This window comes from Coenobita brevimanus, chromosome 91, assembly GCF_032717465.1.
Source record: "Coenobita brevimanus isolate Jiangsu-jjx chromosome 91, ASM3271746v2, whole genome shotgun sequence".
In the NCBI taxonomy this organism is placed as follows: Eukaryota; Metazoa; Arthropoda; class Malacostraca; order Decapoda; family Coenobitidae; genus Coenobita; species Coenobita brevimanus.
This window is the reverse complement of record NC_137044.1, coordinates 595,222-617,402: the sequence shown is the minus strand read 5'-3', so window position 1 is coordinate 617,402 and position 22,181 is coordinate 595,222. Positions and strand designations below refer to the sequence as shown.

Genomic DNA, 22,181 nt, shown 5'->3' with positions numbered 1-22,181 from the left:
GATACTTATTTGTAACATTATAATATAGGACATAAGTGTATGGACAATAGCACATAATACATTGTAGGTACAGAGATAGCCCGATTATCCAGGCTATGTGATGTGAAGGGGTGCCCAAACAGTCCGAAATCACGATTAATCCAGTGGAAACAAGACGCAAGTATTGTTAGACTGATTTATTTACTAGTAAATGTACACTCTAAGTAGCAGAAAGACCTTACCAATTGAGTGCATATTCGTCCAGCTTGTTTCTGTATTTCTCATTCTATTTTCAGTTTGGGAAATTACTTTTTCTTACTGGAAAATTTTCTCCTTGTTATTATCTTCACGTTCCTTAAGCTGTACCTGCGATTGTTTCCAGCTCAGTGGAAGAAACTCAGCGTACTCATATGTGGATTTTGTTTACCATCATCCCAACTGGAGATTAGGTTAGGTTGAATTATTAGGTGCAGTTAAGCTAGGTTAGGCCAGGTTTAGTTAAACAGTTAGATTAGAACGGTACCTTCTGCCACTACGTTAATGAACAACGAGAGTTGTCACACCAGAACAGCTAAAAACAGCCGGGAAACAGATTTAACAAGAAATGTTTATTTACCAACCCAGAAATAATCAGAAAAATATAACAGACTTATCAGGATGAACTGATTTGGTATGGTGCTATTACTGCTTACAGTAAAGCGTATGTTTAGCCCCTTCAGTGGCCGTGAGTTCAGAAATTTGTGTGCTCCCATGGCAGGCCTCGGAACCAGTTGTTCAGAGTTCAAAAATATGCTGGGAGCTAATTTAGAGCCTTTCCTAAGGTTTTTATATAAAAATAGTATGCTGAGAGTTTAAGTAGGGTATGATTTCCTTCTGTTTATAAGGGTTGTTCCAGAAATTTTAAGGAGAGGCATGCTTTGATTTTTACAAGCTCTGTTTTTAATCATTCATAACAAAGCCGCCCTGTATCAGCAGAAAGCATAGACTAATGTAGTTAATTTATATAACAAATATTTTAACATGCTGAAAATGCAAAGCAAGTTTACAGTGCAACTGAATTGTTTGTTGTTCATATCAGTGGGTCATTCCATATGGAGTACATGATCAGGGGTAAGCTCATTTTTTTAACAGTAGGATGACTGATACATTTATACCACTTCTGTACAATATCCATGTCATGTTCACACTGTGTTGTAAGGAAGTAATATAATGGTACATGTTAATATCTCATATATAAAGAAAGACACCATTCTTAGCACATAGGTCAAACCATAAAGTGTCTTGATGGTGTCCTATCATCTAAAATAGCCAAAAAAAATTTTAATGTCACACATTGCAAACTATAATTTTTTTCCTTCCGTCCTTTTTTCTTTCTAATAACATTCATTTAATAACATTTCTGTATTTAAAAGCAGCATCCCGTTGATAACTCTAACGACTGTAGCACAAGTTACTATATTTACAACATAAGTATTGACTGAAAGGTATACTGTTGTAAAAGTTTATAAAGCACACACAAATAAGTACTGATATATAAATAAATGACAGGGAATCATTTTGGTTTGTCATGATGGACATCATCTTTAGGGAGAATAGTCATGGCAACTCCCATTTTAGTCTGCCTAAAGCTCTTCCAGCATATCAACTGTTCCTCAAGCAGGTAGGAATGGTCATATAGGGCTACCAACTACCCCCTTTCCCCTGATATACTCTTTGCATGCCAAGTAAAATTTCAGGGTTTTTCTGTGCATTCCTTATTGAGCAAACAAGTAACCATTGTAGGGACTCTTCATTTGTGTTAAGCATATTGTTGTTAATCATTGAAGCACATTGTGTGGATCCAAAAATTTTGTGGGTATAAATGATTAGCTAGTTTATACATAACCGATATCAGTGGGCATTCTTTTGGCAGTTCCTACTTTTGTTCATCACTTTTCTGTTTGGTGCTGGAGTGGGATGCCATTCATGAAGAGGCACAGGTATAACTGAACTTTTCCATTGCCTGGTTATACAAACATACATCAGCTTACATCCTAACCCCTGAAAGGAGACTGATGGACTTCAGAAGGACAGTTTCATCCTGCAGTATGTTAGATTCATGGTCAAATGAGACTGGGACCACAACATTAACCTTCTCGTTTCTGGATTGCACCTACTTCATTTAATAGTGAATTATTTTTATTCCCCCCCTCCCCCAGACTGAGATTGAAGGCTTGACCCATCAGAAATCAGAGATACTGAAGGTGTTGTCTGAGCACAACCTGCAGCCACCAGACATAGCAGTACAGTCATTAGAAGACTCTGAACAAGGTCAGTAGCAAATAATGATGATTGTGATGGTCTGTACATACAGGAAGCCCTCAACGTACAGAATCCTCTTTTAACAAATTTTGGTTTTAATGACCACCTTGAGCTAGCCAAATGCTTTGTTCATTTAACGAATTTGCATTCGGTAAAAGAATGGACTCACGGGAGACACTGACCAGCGTGGCATCCCTTCACACACACACACACACACACACACACACACACACACACACACACATAGTGGATGAATACTGTATATGAAGGTGTAAATAAACAAGTCATGAATATTGAAGGAGCAAAAGAATTGACTAAAAATCAAAATGGGTGGACAAGTATGAGGCTGCTTGTGACAAGCATTGCATGCTTTTTATGCTTGGTAGCCAGCAGAATTATGTGTGCCTCAGAGGTATTACAGTATGAAATCTTTTTTTTTCTCATTCTTTCTTTTTTCTGTGAGAAATGGAGTCAAGAATATTGAGGGCTTGAATGATGAGTGAGTGACCCATTTCAGTGGGCATTCTGTTGGTGGTTCTACTTTTGTGCTTTCTTTTTCCTTCCACTGGATCCCCCTACCCAACATGTTAATGGAAATTGTGTTTGGGATGATGATGGATGGATGACTCCTTGAATCATTGTGGCCCTGCCTTAGCTGGGTAAAATTGCCTGGCAGTATCATGAATAATATAAAATGTCTGTAAAGAAGGGTTTAACATTCTGCCACAGAAAATCAAAGGGAAGGACAGGAGGAGGAGAGCCAGAGCAGAGGGGAATTGTTGAGGAAGGTAACATCCCTCATGGAAACAGTAAATCAGCTGGAATTAGAACGCAGCCATCTGTTATCACAGCGAGAGGAGGAGAGAAGCAACCAAAACAACTTGATGCAGGAGTCACCTCTCAAATCTCCTCAGGTCACTACCACAACAAAAGGTAAGGCAGCATAGGAAACGTGTTACATATTATGTGATTCCTTGATTTACATTGGAGTCTACCTTATCCAGATGGTTGATGCATTCCTTAATTGCAGATATATCAAGTGCCTGGTTAAATGGAGGTCTTCTTTCCTCTTTAAGCAAATCAGCCATATTCTGCCTCTTATTTCTTATTCAGTAAACTCAAATATCCATCATTGCAATGTCTGGCACATCACAATATCCGGTGCTGCTGACACGGCTGTATTGAAGCAATAGCCAGCGCTGCTGGCTCGGCTCTTTTAAAGCAATATCTGGTGCCGAAACAGGACATAACTGGTGGTTCTGTGCAATATACGGCATTGAGGTTCATCAGCCGGCTCTTAACCCCTAAAGACCGCAATTGTTTCAGGCAGGGTACCTCCCACAACCGCAGTTCAGGGGTGTTTTGGCGACATTCACCAAGGGCAAATGGACTGTGTTCTGGCTAAAGAGGAAGAATTTACACACCTGACAACGCAATCCATACCCCCGTAGCCCTAGTGGTTACCACACAATCGTGTGTCAAAGTTCAAAAAGTTTATGATAGTTACCCCTCGAAAGCAATCGAAAACACGAAAATTTTGATAACAACCTATTTTTCTTATTGAAACAGGTCATTTCAAATTGTTTTGTCACACCAACCATGAAAACTGGTATATGTAGGTGTGGGGAGATTACTAGACTGTGGGGAGATAAAGTAGGCTGTGGGGAGTAGGCCTATAGGTATGGGGGTTGGAAATAACCAGCTTTCTACCTTGAAAACAGGTGTGTATGTAGGTGTGGGGTGATAACTAGTGTGGGGAGTAGGCCTACAAGGCCTTGCTCTTACTTGGGGAGAAAAAAATTGGCAACAACCAAATTCTCTTGTGGAAACCCTCCATTTCAATGGGATTTGTCATACCAGCCATAAAAACAGGTGTGTATGTAGGTGTGGGGAGATAAAACAGGTGTGGGGAGTAGCCCTATAGGGCATCATAGTCATTCCAGAACTAACACAGATGCATATGAATGTTTATAACCATCAAGGACATCAAAATAAAGTTGAATAATATTATAAATGCATGCATAAGAAAGGAATAAAAAAAAGCAATAATTTGTTTCCGATTTCTGATTTTACTGTCCCAACTTCTCGTTACACATTTATTACACCATTACAATTATCACATTATCATTACCGTTTCAGCAACAACCAAATTCTCTTGTGGAAACTCTCCATTTCATTGGAATTATTACACCAGCCATGAAAACAGGTGTGTTTGTATGTGTGGGGAGATGAAACAGGTGCGGGGAGTAGCCCTACAAGATCTCATAGTCTTTCAAAAACTAACACAGACGAACACTACTCAGAGCTGCTAATCTGGACAGGTAGGGAGAATGAAAAAAATAATAATAATAAGATGCGTCGTATGTACTACAACATACAGCATTCTCCAACTATGTACGTACAAAAAACTGGTAGGTACGAAGTGAGAAATGAATACAGTGAGGTGTAAAAATTTGGGAAGAAGTAGAACTTCTGTAATATGAAACAGGTACGTACATCAGGCCTGACACTCGGGGGCCTGTTGGGGGTCGAAAGGGTAGTGAGGGACAAGGAGGGAGAGGTGGGGTGGGGTTGGGGGGCGACGAAGCTAGCAGGGAGGGAGGAGGGACAAGAGAGGGTGGGAAGGGATGCAGTTTGTTGTGGGAGGAGAGATGCAGTTGTGTGGAGGGGTGGGAGAGTGACGAGGGACAAGGAGGGCGTGAGGGAGTGGAGTAGAGGGTGGCATGGAGGCGGCCGAGAGGGGGGTGCCCCCCCCCCACCGCCGGGGTTGGTCCGATCCCCCCTTATGCCACATCAGGGAAGAGTTCTCGTTGGCCTAAAGCCATGTACGTCATAATCGGGGTGGAGCAAGTGCTTGCAGTTTTTTACAGGTCACGTTCAGTTGATGTGATGAGGCATTTTGGCTTAAAACTCAAATCACATCAGTTGATGCGATTAGGACTTAAGGGGTTAAACAGTAACCAGCCGGCGCTGTATTACTTAATTGTATTATACAGTACTTTATTGTACTGTATGCTTGATTTTCATCTTTTACTCATGGGAAAGTATATTGGATAGAGGTTTGAGATGGATAGTAACACAATATCTGGATTCATGCCAGATGTTGAGCTGACGAGGGGTACAGTTCCTTATCTGGCATTTTACTTTAATCGGCTTAGGGGTTGGTGGAATTACACCGGATGAATGAGAGTTTACTGTACATTATTTCACATTGTCTGTGAATACTCAAGTTTGTATTTATTGTTGGCATGGGCTCATTTTGAATGAACTTTGTTTCACATTCCCTGTTATAGCACCAACAGTGCATTAAGTAAATTGATCAGTTAACATGCCAACCCAATTTGTAATAAAATATTTTTGTCCAATCCTTTTTTTTGTGTATGTTTAGAATTGAACACACCAGTATGAAAGAAAGGTAACCCCCTATGTGTGACCAATGCCTGAAAGGCATAAGTAGCTCTTCTGAGTTTTTTTAATGAAATAGTTACAGTACTAGATGGTTTGTCACTGTTTACCTGGGAAGTACTACTTCTGCATGAGAATGAAGTATGGCTGACGGTTGGTAACTTGTCATGCAATTACTTCACTCATGGGCTGAGAGCTAATTCACACATACCGTACTGTATAGTGAATTAAAAGTCAGGCCAATATTCATTATAAACTTGTACTTTTTAAATTTCTTTCTTCCTTGCTATTTTTCTCAAGGATAGCAAGTGTCTGTGGGGTTGGAGGAGAATGAATACTGTATGCTGTAAAAGCAACTAAAAGGGGGGGAGGTTAAGGACTGAGAATCCCTGACCCTTGAGGTCATACCCATAAAAAAGGTAATAGCAGCCCCAGACTGAACTGAGAATGTTGCATGTTGCAGTGGATGTATTGATCAGACATAATATGCAAGAAATGTAGTGAATCATTTTACATTTGACTGAAGTAAGATGATGATGCAGTTTATGTCCTGTCACCATAGATCATCAGTGAAAGGACAGAACTGTCTTATGGTATTGTCATAGGTTCCTTTATTGTATATCACGTAAAGTGCATGTGTAAATTCTTTTGTGCTGATATATCCCCAGGTGAGAGTAAAAGCATTGGATTGGAGGAGTTCATGCGATTGGAGGATGCACACAAGGCACTGGAGGAAAGATTCAGTCGCAGCATGAAAGAGATGGCAGAGCTGAGTGATGAGAAGCAGCAACTGGAGCATGTTGTTCAGCAGCTGCAACTTGAAACTGAAACTATTGGTTAGTATTGTTGAGTCTTCTCTGTTCTTTTCTAATTTAAGTATTTTTTACAGTACAGTAAGACCTCATTATATTGGACTAATTGGGGCCCAAACCATTCCGAAAAATGCTAAATTCTAATAAAAGCGACATCCGGACTTCCCCCTGCTAACCTGGACTTTTTCCGATATATCAGACATTAGTCTAGATCGTATGAATGGTTTTTAAACTGTTTTGACTTCCATTGCAGTACTGTACTGTGTTATATCTTCACTACATTAATCAGATGGTATAATATGTATAATAATATTGTACTGTACACTGATAAACATGTCTTTTATTTACCATATTGTGGTGAACGTAGCTGAAGTGGTCAGGCAGTCCGGACTGCTTCAGGCTTTATCGGACTTTTTCCGATATCTATCTATCTTTCTATCTATAGCCCGACGCCCTAATCCCGCAAAGGGTGGCCGCAGACAAAATGCCTCCAAGTCGCTCTGTCACCCACCAGTTGACTACCCTCCCCCCAACTCTCTCCCCCAACTCTCTCCCCCCTCCCTCATATACCTACTATAGGAATTTAGTCCGGTAGCTCCTTGAGTCCGATAAAAGCGAATTCTAGTCTATTGAAGTCCATTATATCGAGGTTTTACTGGATTGTAGTCTATCATCAGAAAAACCTCGAAGTCTGTGAACCAGTCTGTAATGATCCCAGTTACTAGTAGCAAACAGCACATCCTCACCTGCATACTGTACATAAAATTTGATATACTTCATCCTTGCCAATTAGTACATTATTGTCACCTGATGAACAACTGAGATAGTGCCAACAACCCTGTAGCAGGTGTTGCTGACACTGTGGCCCATTTAAATTGGTGATTGACTCAGCATTGCTCCTTCCATTAACAAGTGTCACAGCATTCCTTTTTCATTTCTGTCAGCCAATGTCACTTTGTTAATGCACAACTACATTGGCATATCACCTCTAAACAGTAAAAGAAAAGATAGATATTGTTCCATGAAATGGGGCAGGTGTGGATGAAGTTGATACTTTTTTGAAGCACAGAGGTGAAGTCTTACGATTAAATATCGACCTTAGTTCCTTCATCAGTAGGACTTGTACTCCCAGCAATGCTTGCTGCCCATTGACCACACACAGTACCAAATGCTTTCATGTCTGTTACCCTGTCATCAACCAATAAAATTGAAGCAGTTTTTACTTAGCCAATAAATACAGTTTGTGGGCAGTTATTTGAAACAAAAGAAGGTACAGTAATTGTCTGTGACTGGATGGTGTCTGGACTGATGCTCTCCAGCCATCTGAAATCAGTTCATTTTTGTCTTTGTCAAAGAGTAGTACTGTACATGAGATAAATGTAGCTGCTTTTAGCAGTATAAATATGCACGCATTTTGGAATTAAGTAGGGCATGGTTTTTTTATTTTAAAATAAAGTGTGTGTATAAGCACATGGGGGGGGGGAGTATTGTTACAAGGGGATCTGATGAGTATGAGTTCATACTGAACATTCCAGCTGTATTAATACGTTTGGTAAGTTTGAACATAAGTGAGATGCCAAACAGAACCACAGCACATGTATTATATAATTATGCATTAAAGAAGTAATGAATGTGGGAAAGGTATATTTATTTTAATTTCATTCTCAACTACCTGTACAGTGTGGTATTATGGCTCTGGCTGCCAGTTAAAGTTAAAGTAGAATTTAAACTGTGTCTTGTGGCAGCCAAGGTTCTTATTTGTGGTGAACTGATGTGTCTGGTTGAAACTGTTAAAACTCTCCATCGGCATATCCGGGTGCAGTGTTGCAATGTAAAGGTGATCCTTTGTTCTTTGATGAGCTAGGAACTGTTCATGAGTCTTTACTTAATTTTTTTCCTAGGTTGCCCTTGGGTTATTTTAAGTAAGGTGCCGTTACCCATGAGACAGTTGGGCTATGTTGAATCTTTTCAGGGGCAGCTCAGAGCCTTTCTCCTTTAGAGATGCTATTATGTTATCATGAGAGAGATGCTGTGATGGATGATTACAGGATTTGGTTGCTGCCATTTCTGCAGATGAAGTTTATATTGAATATTAGTAATGTCTTAGATCATAATGGAAGAGTGCCAACAAATATTGAGCGCTAGTGAATTCCTAATGAAGAACAGGCACTTTTGAGAAATATAGGACCAGATTATTGTAACATCAGACCCTTGTTTTGCATGTCTTCCAGCTGTGCAAACACTATCTGAGCCTAAGTGAGGTTCAGATAAGTGTTAGTCACTAAACCCTAAGAGGCTAGAAACTCATAATTTTTTGTAAATTATGAAATGGCTTGGACTGTGATTTATAATTCATATACTTTCCCCTTTTTTAAATCATCAAGTTACAGTTAAACCCTGTTAATAAGATGAGTTAGAAGTGAGGAGGGTGGGAACATACTGTTGTGTTTATACTGTATTAAGCAGATTGTGTATGCCATAGTTTTTATTACCTGTGCTTTGATTTATTTGTCACTGAGCTTTTATTCCATTACTTAATGCCTGTATTTTATATATGTTGTATACTTAGTGTTTTGCAGTCGCAGACATCCAGCTGTATCAAGAAGTGCATAAATGAGCCACATGCTTAAAGTGGAATGTTAAAGCATTTGTGTTAGTAATCCACTCACTCGATGTAGTGCTGCTCTCGAGTGTCTCCCCTTTCCTCTCCATCCTTCATTCCTTCCTTTCTCTTCTGTCTTTCTTTCCTTCATTCTTTCCTTTTCCTTCTGCCTGCGGGTGACTTTACACTCCCTCTTCTGTCTTTCTTTCCTTTATTATTTCCTCTTCCTTCAGCCTGTGGGTGACTCTACACTGAGTGACAAGCCAAATGGTTTCCTGTACACCAGGAAAGCATTTACTACGCTGGGTGGTAACCATATAACCAGATTTTGGTGCCTGGTGGTTTTAGTGGGTAATTATTGCGCTCCAATCGGATTGAGCCGGTGAAGGTTTATATCCAGGGGGTGGTTGGGGTTGAATGCTCATGTAATACCACCCAGGGATGAGTGATGCTGGTCACTCTCATCTTAAATGTCAGGACCAGCTGCCTAGCCCCGGGCTCCTACGTTCCTCATGGGGCAGTGTAGGATTGGATGATGGATGGATGGCTGGATTACTCTTGCCAGTGTAAACCCTTCCGTCACAGATCAGATAACATGTCTGCATTATCTTCCAGGGGATTACATTACGATCTACCAGTTCCAGCGTGGAGTGATGAAACAGCAAGCAAGAGAACGGGAATTAGAGCTGGCACGCCTTAGACATGACCGTGAGGAAATGAAGACAAAACTGGCAACTCTACAGGTGATATGAATACATTGAAAGTACAGTACCATATTTTTTTGCTCTTTGCTCTCTTACTTAGAAGCAGCCTTTTGAATGTGGTCTCAAGCCACTTCCAACACCACACAGGAATTGGAAATGGTAACAGGAGAAATAATTCGACATTCAAAAGAGTTGAATGGGGAGTGCAATGCTTCATGTTCTGAATTATTATTCTTCATGAGGCACAATGATCTTCCACTCTGATTGGTGATGCATGAGTGGGGACCTCAAAATTCCTGGAATTGTTAACAAAAAACTAAATTACAAAACTTAAAGCAAATCCATTTTATTTCTCTTCAAAGTACTCCCCTTGAGACACTGTGCACTTGTCCCAACGCTTTTCCCATTCCCAGAAACACTTCCTGTAGTCATCTTTTGCCACCTTGTCCAGAGACTCTTGTTTTGTCCTGGATTTCTTTTAAGTCATCAAATCTTCTGCCTTTCAGTTCTAACTTACTATTGGAGAACAAGAAAAAAATCACAGGGAGTGAGATCTGGTGAGTACAGGGGATCCAGAGTAATAATGTTGCCAAAAGTTGCTGAACTGACAATGTGGTGTGTGATAGGGTGTTGTCATGGTGCAAAAACTATTTCTGGATGCACCACTTCACTGGACGTTTGCACCTGATGCTCTCCTGTAGATGTCTCATCATTGTATTATAAACCTGCTGGTTCACAGTCTGTCCACGGGGAACAAATTTTTTTATGGACAATCTCTCAGTGTTAGAAAACAAGATCAACATTGTCTAGATGTTGGACTTGACCTGATACGCATTTTTCGATCTTGGAGCTGTTGGTATCTTCTACTGACTGGACTGCTGTTTGGCTTTGGGGTCATACCTGTAAACCCAGGTCCCATCACCTGTAAAGACGTTTGAAAGAAATTCTGGGTCATTTCTCAACTGTTCTTTGAAGTCATGACAGACATTCACATGATTTGCTTGTTGATCTTCTGTTAGAAGATGGGGGATGAACTTTGCCAAGACTTGGTGCAAGATCTTGTGTCAAAAACTGTTGGATTGAACTCCAAGAAATGCCTGTGGCCACCACTGCTTGTAAATAGTGTGACAGCAATCTTCCAAGATTGCCTGTCAGATTTTCTCTGTTTTCATCTGTTTGAGATGTTGAAAGACAGCTGGAATGTGGATAGTCTCGGACCAGTATGTTGCATTTCTTAAAACATGCATACCATTAGAAGATTTTTTTTTTTCCATAGCCTCCTCCTTTGAAAGCTTGATTAAGAATTGTCACTTCCTCAGGTGCAGTTTTCCCAGGCAAAAAACAAAATTTAACCCCAAGGGTACGCAATTCGATTGACTACCGGTGTGGTGGTAGCTGTGGTTGTTGTGTTTGTGGTGGTAGCTGTGGTTGTTGTGGTTGTGGTGGTAGCTGTGGTTGTTGTGTTTGTGGTGGTAGCTGTGGTTGTTGTGGTTGTTGTGGTAGCTGTGGTTGTTGTGGTTGTAATGGTAGCTGTGGTTGTTGTGTATGTGTGGTGCCTTCAATGATAAGTATTATGAAAATAATCTCAATGTCTCACATTCCAGGAAATAAACATAAGGTAGTGAAACAATATTAATATTTTCAATATTCACAGTAATTATTATTTACAAGTAAAATTCAACAAATAGGAGTAGTCATCAAGAAACTCTAACAGCTTCTTTATTACTGTGTAATTGTTCTTTTGAATAGGTTATTATACACCTATGTGAGTGTTGAAAATGCACAAACAAATGGGAGGGATGTTATCGTTTCGTTTCGTTTTTAAAGGCTCCAACATGCTTGCATGTATCGGCCTTGGTCACCTAATGGCGGCTCTCCACGCTGCACGATCCATTGCAGCCTCCCTGTTCAGTCCCTTAACCCTAAGGTCACACTTAATGACCTCGTCCCATGTCTTTCTCGGTCTACCCCTCATAACCCCACCCCCAATATTAACACTTCTCACCTTCCTCACCCAATTATCATCCACCATCCTCTCCACATGTCCAAACCACCTCAATCTACCTCTCCTCATCACAACACCAATACACTCCAGTCCCATCCTACCTCTCAACTCTTCCATTGTAAACCCAGCCCCTCCAGGCCTTGGACGCAGGGACGCACTGCACATCCACCTAATCATTGTCATTTCTGTACGTCTGAGCCGGCGAATGTCTTCCTCCTTCACTGCCCAGGTCTCACTGCCATTTAATTTTGTGTTTTTATTTTTACCGAAATGAAAAATATATATATATATATATATATATATATACATACATACAGTTAAAAAGGACTTTTTAAGAGCTTTATTCTCATATATTATTCATTGGATTTATCTTTAAAATAATGCAGTGACCATTGAGCACCTTTAACCTTTAATTACTCAAAACTAATTGCACCGAGCATAAGCCTCTGTGCTACCACACGCCTCATATCCTTCAGTCGCTTCCCATCACCATTTTCTCTGGGTACTGTACTCCATTACAACCCATTATGTCATCCTCAGGACCAGTGCCTACTCTTCCATTCATATCGCCCATTACGATCACTTTATAGCTCTTGAGCATTTCTCCCACTGCTTCATCCACCTCATCCCAAAGCCTTTCTCTCTCTCTCACTTCTGTCATCACACAGTGCATATGCTACAATCACTGCCACTTCCACCATCTCAAGCTTGAACTCAAATACTCTCAAGCTGACACATTTGTAAAATCTCAGTCCACTCTGCCACCCCTCATTCATCAACAAATTAACTCCTTCCTTGCATCTTCCTTGCCTACTGATGCCTGATCTTATGCATTTCACACCCTTTCACTCCTCCAATTTACTCCCTTTCATTTTTGTTTCACACAGTGCCATCACATCATATCTCACACTCATGAACACATTCACCACTTCCACCCTCATGCTTCCCTCATTCATGTGTATTGTTTTCACATAATAGTGTGACTAATATTACAAATGTGATATTAATTGCTTTAACTGTTACGTAAATTGTATGTATTTTGAGTAGTAGAATTATGATGATGATGATGATGATGATGAATCATCCAGCTATCATCCAATTCCTTTTTTGCCCCATCAGAAGCGTAGGAGCCCAGGACTAGGCTGTTGAGTTCCGACATTTTAGGCAAGGGTGACCAACCTTGCTTACTCCTCAGTGGCATTCTGTGAGCTATAAACCCCAACCACCCCTCCATTGGAGACCCATGCAGGCTCCATCCAGCTGGATCACTGTAACCCAGTAGAGCACTAGGCATCATTTGGTTGTATGGTTTCCACCCAGTGCAGTAAATTGTTTCCTTGGTTATTGGAAACGTTTTGGCTTTTCACTGAGTGTAGAGTTGCTTCAAGGCAGTGCTATGTGATGCTTGTTAGTTTTTTTTTTTTTTTTTTTTTTTTTTTTTTTTTATGTGTCCGACTCTGGGCATAGGCTTCACAGCCTGCTATCAAGGCCCAGCAGTCCTCCTACATACCATACACCTCTACATGTCACCACTTCGGCGCTAACACCCACCGTCCATATTGGATACATGCTAGGGCTGTCTCATACAGGACTGGTGTATTGGTATTAGCGGGGGTATTTTTACGACATGTCGGCGGGTCTTCTGGTAGATCAGTAAAGCCTGATTTCATGCAATTCAAATCCTTAAACTGTTCCCTGCCCCAGCCGGGATTTGAACTTGGGTCCGGTAGGACCGCAGGCCACCTCTCTACCGATTGAGCCACCGCCTCCCCCAGTTTCAGAACAGCTGCATAACATTCCAGTTATGTCAGTGGGAGATTGTAACATTGGAAATGGTTTTGGTGTTGATAATGATATTTTGTACAGGACCTGGTATCAACACTGGGTCAGGAGAAGGGGGCTGATGTGGAGCGACTCACCAAGATGGCCAGCATTATTCACAGCCACATCTCAATGGCCAATGGACTCAGTGAGTAACCCAGTGCATCATAGAGTATATATGACTATTGAGCAATGTGCTATGCAGTTTTTGCAAATACAATATGTGATACCTTATGTTATATGTGGAGTGATAATTATAGTATAATGTAGATTGTAGTGTATAGCATGTAAAGTACTGCAGTGAATGGTTTAAGTAGTATATTGAACTGATTATTGGTCTGTGTAGTGTATTGCTGTATGATAGTGATACCTGAGCAATAATAGAAGAGGATATTCGCAGGCTTAAACATACAGAAATTACAATGATTAGGTGGATTTGCAGTGTGTCCGTGAATGAGAGGCTTGGGGGGCTAGGTTTATGATGGAAGAGTTAAGAAGAATGGGATTGGAGTGTATTGGTGTTGTGATGAGAAGAGGTAGACTGAGATGGTTTGAATATATGGAGAGGATGGGGGATGACAGTTGGGTGCAGAAAATGAGAAGTGTGAACACTGGGGGTAGGGCTGTGAGAGGCAGACCAAAAAAGACCTGGGATGAGGTCATAGAGTGTGACTTCATGGATAAGGGACTGAATAGGGAATCTGCCAGAGGTAAAGCAGCAGGGAGAGCCACCATTAGGTGACCAAGGCTTACGTATACAAGCATATTGGAGCCCATATAAATAAAACAAAAGGACTGTAGTTTACAGTAGAACCTTATACTGTATGCCTTTCAGTTGCATGAAATACTTTTTATGCATCACGGTCAACCTGTATTCCAACCATTTTGTGTGGCAACAAACACATTTTGTGAACTGAAGTATCTGACCAGCATTCCAGTTGTCCTTACTGACACTGAAAATACAGTGCACTACCCGCACAGTAGTGTGGGCTTGACATCATGGTCCTGGTGCATGCACATCAAGCGTTGCCTGCATGCCTCACCCCTGCTGCCTGACCATTGTTCTTGTATTCTTGACCCACACTCTCAATAAACCTCCAAGTTATTGGCCCACCATGTTTGTAAGGCAGGGTAAAACTGATGAAGTCATGGTTACCAAAGACCTTTCTACATCTGGTGTTAAAGCAAAAACTGTATCCTTGAGTCTAGAAAAGAAACATGAAATTTTATAAAGGCCTGAGGCTAATGAGAAAGTGATGGGATTTTCTTCTTCACATTAGTCAGATAACAGTAGTTCATATTAACAATTTTTGTGATTCAGTTTGCATGGCAGTTTTCACAGATACATTAACTGCACAAAACCAGGGTCGACTGTATATTGCATTGCAAGGACTCTTAATAAGGTTGGCATTTTAGCCTGGAGGGAAGTGTTAAGGTTGTTTGGGAGCGTGTGTACATGCATGAGAGAGAGAGTAATGATGATGATGATGATGATGATGACACAATTGGATTGGTAGGCAGGATTATTGGTGCAGGTTGCATAAAAACTAATTGTCTGCCATTGGTAAAAATAATCAAACAGAGAATGGTGAGAGTGAGCCAGAGGAAAGTGGGAGCACAACAGAGGTGGAGGCAGCAGATTTTAATGGCATGCAAGGCAAGACTGTTGGCACTGGAAGCGATGTTGGAGGGAGTTCAGTCAACACTGGAGGAACTGGGGATATTGTCAGCCATCAACACCAACATACTGACAAAGGGTCAGGAGTAAAGGTGGAAGGTAGTAAGAGCCCTACGGTACAGCGGATTTTGGACCTCCTGAATGAGATGGAAGCCAGCAGTCAGGTGGAGCACTGTGGACTTCAGAAGTTCCACCCATGTCCACTGTGTTCGGGAAAACTTATAACAGTGTGAGAAATATACAGTACAAAGAATCTACACAGAGTAAAGAGGCATGTGTTTTGAATGTGGCTGTAAGAGGCTGGGTATCAAGAGCTATACAGTGACTGCCTGTGACGCATTGTGTAAATACTGTACTGTATGTGATGGGGTGTGAATATTTGTGACAGAAATGTAAGAAAATGAGTGCTATTTCATTATGAGTTAATAGAACTGTAGTTTCTGGCAGATCTTGCTGGAAACACGAGGAGACAAACTCCAGATATCATTTCTTGCCACAAATACCGTACTTATTGAAAAAATGGTATTTGCAATTCTCATCCCCATCTATGCATACAGCTTGGCTCTAACCATTTAACCAGTGATAACCGACATAATTATAGATAGGTAAACCTGATGAGCCAGAAATGTACCATAGAATCAGTAGGATTGTGGTATGGTACTGTATATTTTTACAGTTATTGATTGAGTCAGTAACTGAGTGCCTGCTAGTTATAAGGCAAGAAAACTTCAAGGCTTATTTTGCTTGCCAGATACTTATAATCAAGGTACTTATTTATCAAGTCATAATTCATTATTTGGTACTGTATATGGTATTAGAATGTCAGCTCCTTATCTTGAGCTTGGTATGCCTAGTACAACCTCCCACCCAGGCATTATTACAAAAAAAATTCTATCTTCAACTTGCAGCTACTCTATGAGGAAAAAGGTTATTTAGAAAACTGATGTTCATGATGAAATTCAATCTTTCCCAAGCAAGTAGCAGGAAAGAAATCATTCGCAGTTTGCCTGATATTTATGTGGCAACAAGTAAAAGACAAATGAAGTTTTTTTGTGAGAAATTGCACTCAGCAAGTTACTGTATCACAACATTAAAATGAGTTCATCACATGAGAAATAAGCATATCCTGGACCCATGGTAGTGGGAGTAGACTGAGCTGGCTTTGAGTTTTGTGAATGAAGGTTGCAATCAGTGATCGGGCTGCCAGATATCATTCTTTTGTAGGGATGCCAATGCTCTTTTCAGTCGGTCTCCCATCTCCTTTTTCCGTTTTTTCGGGTCCCCATGCTCCTTCAGTCTGTTGATTTTGCCTTTCTTCCTATTCTCCCACTACATTCAGTTTCCTTCCCACCTTGGCTTTTGCCTGCTGTTGTGTCTGCCCTTTTTTTTCTCCCTTGTTCTACATCTTTTCTTCCTGCAGATACCCTTTGCTCCCCTTTTCTCAAACATATGTTCCATCATTCTTCTGCCACTCATATCTTTACTGATGGCTCTAAATTTTATTGGGGTGTTGGGTTTGCTGTTGTGTTCCTTAACTCCTCATTCCAAAGTACATTTTTCTCTATTGCAAGTATCCTCACCTCAGAACTGTCTGCTATTCTTATTGCTCTGAAGTCCCTTTTTAGGTTCTCTTCTTCCACCATTGTTATCTTCTCTGATTCTCTCAGTGCACTCACTTTCTTACACACTATGCCTTCTTCTCATCCTCTAATGACCCAAATTCAGGAGTGGCTGTTCCGCCATTCTGTTTGAAAAAAAGTCACTTTGCATTTGCTGGGTTCCTAGCTATGTTGGGATTACAGGTATTGAGCAAGCAGACTCTTTGGCACATTCTGATACTTCCTCCTCTGTGTCATTCCTCCACCCCATTCTTGCCTTTGATTGTTTCCCTCTTCTAACCTGTCTCTTCTGTGATCGTTGGTAAATCCTCATGAAACCAGCAGGTTCATAACAAACTTCATAGTGTTAAACCCTCTGTTCTTCCCTGGCATACGTCAACCCACCTTGTTCATTAATGGGAGACTATCCTTGCTCATCAACTCATGGGTCATACCTGCCTAACTCATGGTCATTTGATGAGCCATGACCCTCAGCCCTTCTGCTTTGACTGTAACTGCCCTGTGACTATCCGTCATCTTTTTCTTGATTGCCCGTCCACACTCCAACAGCATCTTGCGGCTCTCCCCTTCCTTTCCTCACTATGTCAGCTCCCTCAACTTACTGATTTCCTAGGTGACTCTCCCCCTGTTTATATTTCCATTATTATTTTTACTGTTCTTACTGCACTTCATATTGTACATTTAATACTGTGTAATTATTTACTCTGCTCCCTTCTGCCTTACTGACATATAGCCATATTATGGCATAGTGCTAATTTTTCATTATTCCTTCCTTCCTTCCTTGTAATGATAATTCTTCACATCCTATGACATTTCTCAAGATGCTCCTCTCTGTATGGAAGGATATCCCTTGGGGATTAAAAGTTGATATACCAATATCACTTTAAATGATCAGTTTATGTATGCCTTGCACAATGATAGGGTTCTGATGACTAACCATAATGTTAAGGTATTTCATGTTGATTGAAGATGTTACAACATGGGTTCAGTAGGGGTACATTACATGAGGTACTGAGATTGTCCCTCTGGGGGATAGTTTAATCCATCTCAAGTCCAAAACCATTCATAACCACCTAAAACAGCACATACTACCCTTATAAACCATTGTTGATGAGTATCTGCCTTAAAATCATAATGAAATAAGACACTTCAGGTATTACATTTATGAGGCCAAGGTGCACTCACATTTACCAGCAACACTCATTTTCTCTTTAAGTCCCTAAAATATTTATTATATTTTTGTCTCAGTTATTGTTAAAGCAGAGATTAATACCATTAACTGGAAAATTGTTGAATGAAGGACACCTGTATTAAGTGGGGTGCTTTCATTTCATGCATACAACACTAACAGGTCTGAATTGCTGGCCAAATGGAGCTGTTTACTTGAGAAGACTCCTTTTAATGAGTCCAGAATTGTGAGAAGTATACAGAAATGAAAATTTTAGGTAGATAAAGTATATGCATTTCTTTCTTTTACCAGTGAATGCCTTCCTTATAGTTCTTAGCAGTGATGTACATGTATATTATGAAAGCTAGTAGGATTATTTGAAATGATGAATAGGTGGGGATGCTCACAGTCCAATCACTCGATTTAGTGCTGCTCTTGGGTGTCTGCCCTTTCCTCTCCTCCATCCATCTTTCCTTCCATCCTCTTCTGTCTTTCTTTCCTTCATTCTTTCCTCATCTTTCTGCCTACGGGTGGCTTTACACTCCCTCTTTTGTCTCTCTTTCCTTCATTCGCTCCTTTTCCTTCTGCCTGTGGGTGACTCTACACTGAGTAACAAGCCAAATGGTTTCCTGTACACCAGGAAACCATTTACTATGCTAGGTGGTAACCATATAACCAAATTTTGGCACCTGGTGGTTTAGTGAGTAATTATTGCACTCCAATTGGATTGAACCGTTAAAGTTTTTTTTCCAAGGGGTGGTTGGGGTTTGTTGCTCACGTAATGCCACCCAGGGATGAATGAGGCTGGTCACTCTGATCTTAACCCGCCCCGTCCCGTTGACGTATGGGTACGTTGCAACATTTTTCATTTGCCAGTCCCGACGACGTACTGGTACGTCGTGCAATTGCAAGGTCCCTAATTTGCACAATTTTCAATTTTCGTGCGTGATTTTTCGTACGTATACATGGGACACCTTCCTCTATTCCTTTACAAGAAGCCAAGCAGGGACAATGCCTTACATCGCATAATCCCCCTCCCCCATGCCATTGTCTCGGCAATTCACCTGTTACCAGTGACCTGGCCAATAAAGACATTCAGGGCCAGAGTGATTCCCCAATCGATGACAATGTGGAGGACAAAGTTTACATAGCATTAGAAGAAGAAACAGTCAGAAATGATGATCAGGTAATGTGACAAAAGAAGGTCAGGTATGGTGATGAGTTAGTGGGTGAAACAATGCTTATCATGCCTATATTACTTTTTGAAAACCAATATACTCTCGTACTACATATAAATTCGTACCAAGTAAATAAATAAGTACCGTTTATGAGTGATGTGAAATAGTTACCCTCCCATAGAACTCGTTTTCTTTGGTGCCAGCCTGTTAGAAAACCCAGTCAGGTAAGGAGGTACTGCTGTCAGGATTGAGTATTTTAAACCTCAGGTGAGCGATTTCTCTATGAAATTTCGATGATTCTCACCAAAAGCGGAGGTTTTAGCCCCCCCAAAAAATAAAAATCGAAAATACCTCGGGATTGGGGGATGTCGGAGGTGCGAAATAGCTTGGGACGTGACGGATTAAATGTCAGGACCAACTTGCCTAGCCCTGGGCTCCTATGCTCCTCATGGGGCAACGTAGGATTGGATGTTGAATGAATGAATGATGAATGAATGCTGAGAATAAAACATTGCAGAATAGCCATCCATATTGTGTTTGTATCATAAGCTGGGTCAGCTGAAATTGTATTTTGCTGTTTCAAGTGTTTGTTGAATATACTGTACAGCATATGTTAGATGAAACATCTGTTGCATTGAAAATATAATATTGTAGTGAAGCTATAAAAGTTTGTGCCTTAACAAGGAAAATGTATAGAAAAGTTGGCTGGTGATATTCACTTTTATAATAACAAAAGGTCATCTCTTGATTATTTTGCCACTCTGTTTACCCAGGAATATCATTTTGCCCCTGTGACCACTCATACTTTGAAGGTATCATCTGCAGGTATTTCATTGTTTTGTTCCTTCTTTGCTAGTGGTATTGATTATTTTGCCACTCCATTTGTTTTTTTCTTTTACCCAGGAATTCGTTTTGGCTCCAATGACCACAGACTTTGAAAATATTGTCTGTAGATATTTCATAGCTTTGTTCCACATTTGCTGGTCATAGTAATGTTCATCAAGGTAGCACTACAACAGAATATTCTTATTCATGTGGATGTGATACCAGCAGAGTAGTAGTGCACTGAAATGCTGATGACATCTGAGTTTAAATAACCAGTCCCATATCCATTTCAAGTCGCCATTATGTGACCAAGGCTGATGCATGTGAGGTTGTATGAGCTTTTATAAATGATATGATACATTATGATGAAGTCATAGGGGCCCAAGCATGCTAGTCTCTAATATGTAAGAGTAGGGACTTATCTAGGCCCCTAGCAGCATTCAGTGTGATAGAAAAACTTGCTGTTACTTCTTGAAGATTCGAACTACAGGTATTTTATGTAAGGCACAGCTTTTACCCCAACTTATATGCATTGCCACTCACAACAGACAGTACAAGAGAATCAGATCATCTAAAGTCATTCTTAAACCTGGCATGTTGTTATACACTCCCTCTTTTGTCTTTCTTTCCTTCATTCTTTCCTGGTCCTTCTGCCTATGGGTGACTCTATTGTACACTGAGTGACAAGCCTAATGGTTTCCTGTTCACCAGGAAACCATTTAGTATGCTGGGTGGTAACCATATAACCAAATTATGGTGCCTGGTGGTTTAGTGGGTAATTGCAGCACTCTAATTGGATTGAGCCGGTGAAGGTTTATATCCAAGGGTTGGTTGGGGTTATTGCTCTCATAATGCCACTCAGGGATGAGTGAGGCTGGTCACTCATCTAAAATGTCAGGACCAACTTGCCTAGCCCTGGGCTGTTACGCTCCTCATGAGGCAACGTAGGATTGGATGATGGGTGGATGGATGTAAAATAATATTTTATACCAGGATGTGAGACATACTGTTAATATATAAAAATTACTTACCTCTCTTGGTGGGATAACACTTTGTATAGTCCATTACAAGTAGAGCTGCAGTTCATTAACACAAGTTGAAGAGGCACCAGGAGGAAAGAGAATACTGTCTCTCCAGACAGGCACTGGTATTTATATTAGTCTGGAAGGGAGGTCATTCAGCTTACAGGTTATCACAGTAATTTAAGGCTGCAGACCATCGTGTTCACATATCAGATAAGCCTAGGGCCACAGCAAAAATAACAGCAACAGCCACATACATTGCAGTTCTGCAGTACATCCCAGGTCTTAAGTTATTCTTTGTTTTGTCTTAATACATGATGGTCCAGTCTACTTGAGTTCCATTGCAATAAACCCTCATGTTTTGGGGATGTGCTCTTCCACACTAATGCTTCAAGACATGACTGTTGATCCAGACATGTTACTCAAGCTTTTGGGAAAAAAGCCCAAGCATATCTGGAAGCCACAGAAATTTATTCAGTCTCCTTGATTTACACTACATCCTCACAATTTTGACCTACAGTTCATTCATTTTTAGCTTGGCAGAGACTTTTATAATATTGTAGCATCTTTCCTGTAGCCCATCAGCACAGTCAGACAATACTACAGATTAGCATCCTTCCCATGGAACTTCATGACAAGCACCGTATTCTGCTATGGGTCTCGTTTTATACCCATTATTAGAGATGGAGTGACAGTATTTTTATGCATAGTTTGAGACACAGTTTAGTGCTTGTTACTTTGGAAAAATTTCAGAAGTACGAAGTATAAGGAAGCAGCAGGTCCTTGGATATAGTTATTTTTAGTGAAAACTGCTTCTTGACTGGCAATTCCATAATGAGTACAGAACCACAAAGATTTACTGATATTTTTTCATCATATATCCCTGCCTTTCCTCTCACCTGCTATCAAGTTTCTTATATTATGTGTGTTCCCTATTTTTATTGTATCATCTGTTATGGCCATTTATCTTTACTGTGTATATATATTTTTTATTGTGTTAGCTGATATGGTTTGCTGTCATTACCCTGTGTTAACTTCTGTATTATAGCCTGTCAGTTTGAT

General features: G+C 40.5%; 1 protein-coding gene across 1 annotated transcript in view; it reads left to right on the top strand.

Annotated features, from left to right (window-relative positions):
• The window catches only part of LOC145411843 (golgin subfamily A member 2-like), a 46,040-nt gene extending 30,006 nt beyond the window's left edge, over nucleotides 1-16,034 (top strand). Inside the window, exons 13-18 of the mRNA XM_080281802.1 lie at nucleotides 2,178-2,289; nucleotides 3,010-3,213; nucleotides 6,354-6,521; nucleotides 9,715-9,842; nucleotides 13,675-13,777; nucleotides 15,212-16,034. Of these exons, the coding sequence (XP_080137928.1) occupies nucleotides 2,178-2,289; nucleotides 3,010-3,213; nucleotides 6,354-6,521; nucleotides 9,715-9,842; nucleotides 13,675-13,777; nucleotides 15,212-15,540 (1,044 nt within the window). The 3' untranslated portion in view covers nucleotides 15,541-16,034. The remainder of the gene's footprint in view (nucleotides 1-2,177; nucleotides 2,290-3,009; nucleotides 3,214-6,353; nucleotides 6,522-9,714; nucleotides 9,843-13,674; nucleotides 13,778-15,211) is intronic.
• Nucleotides 16,035-22,181: the final 6,147 nt, after the last annotated feature.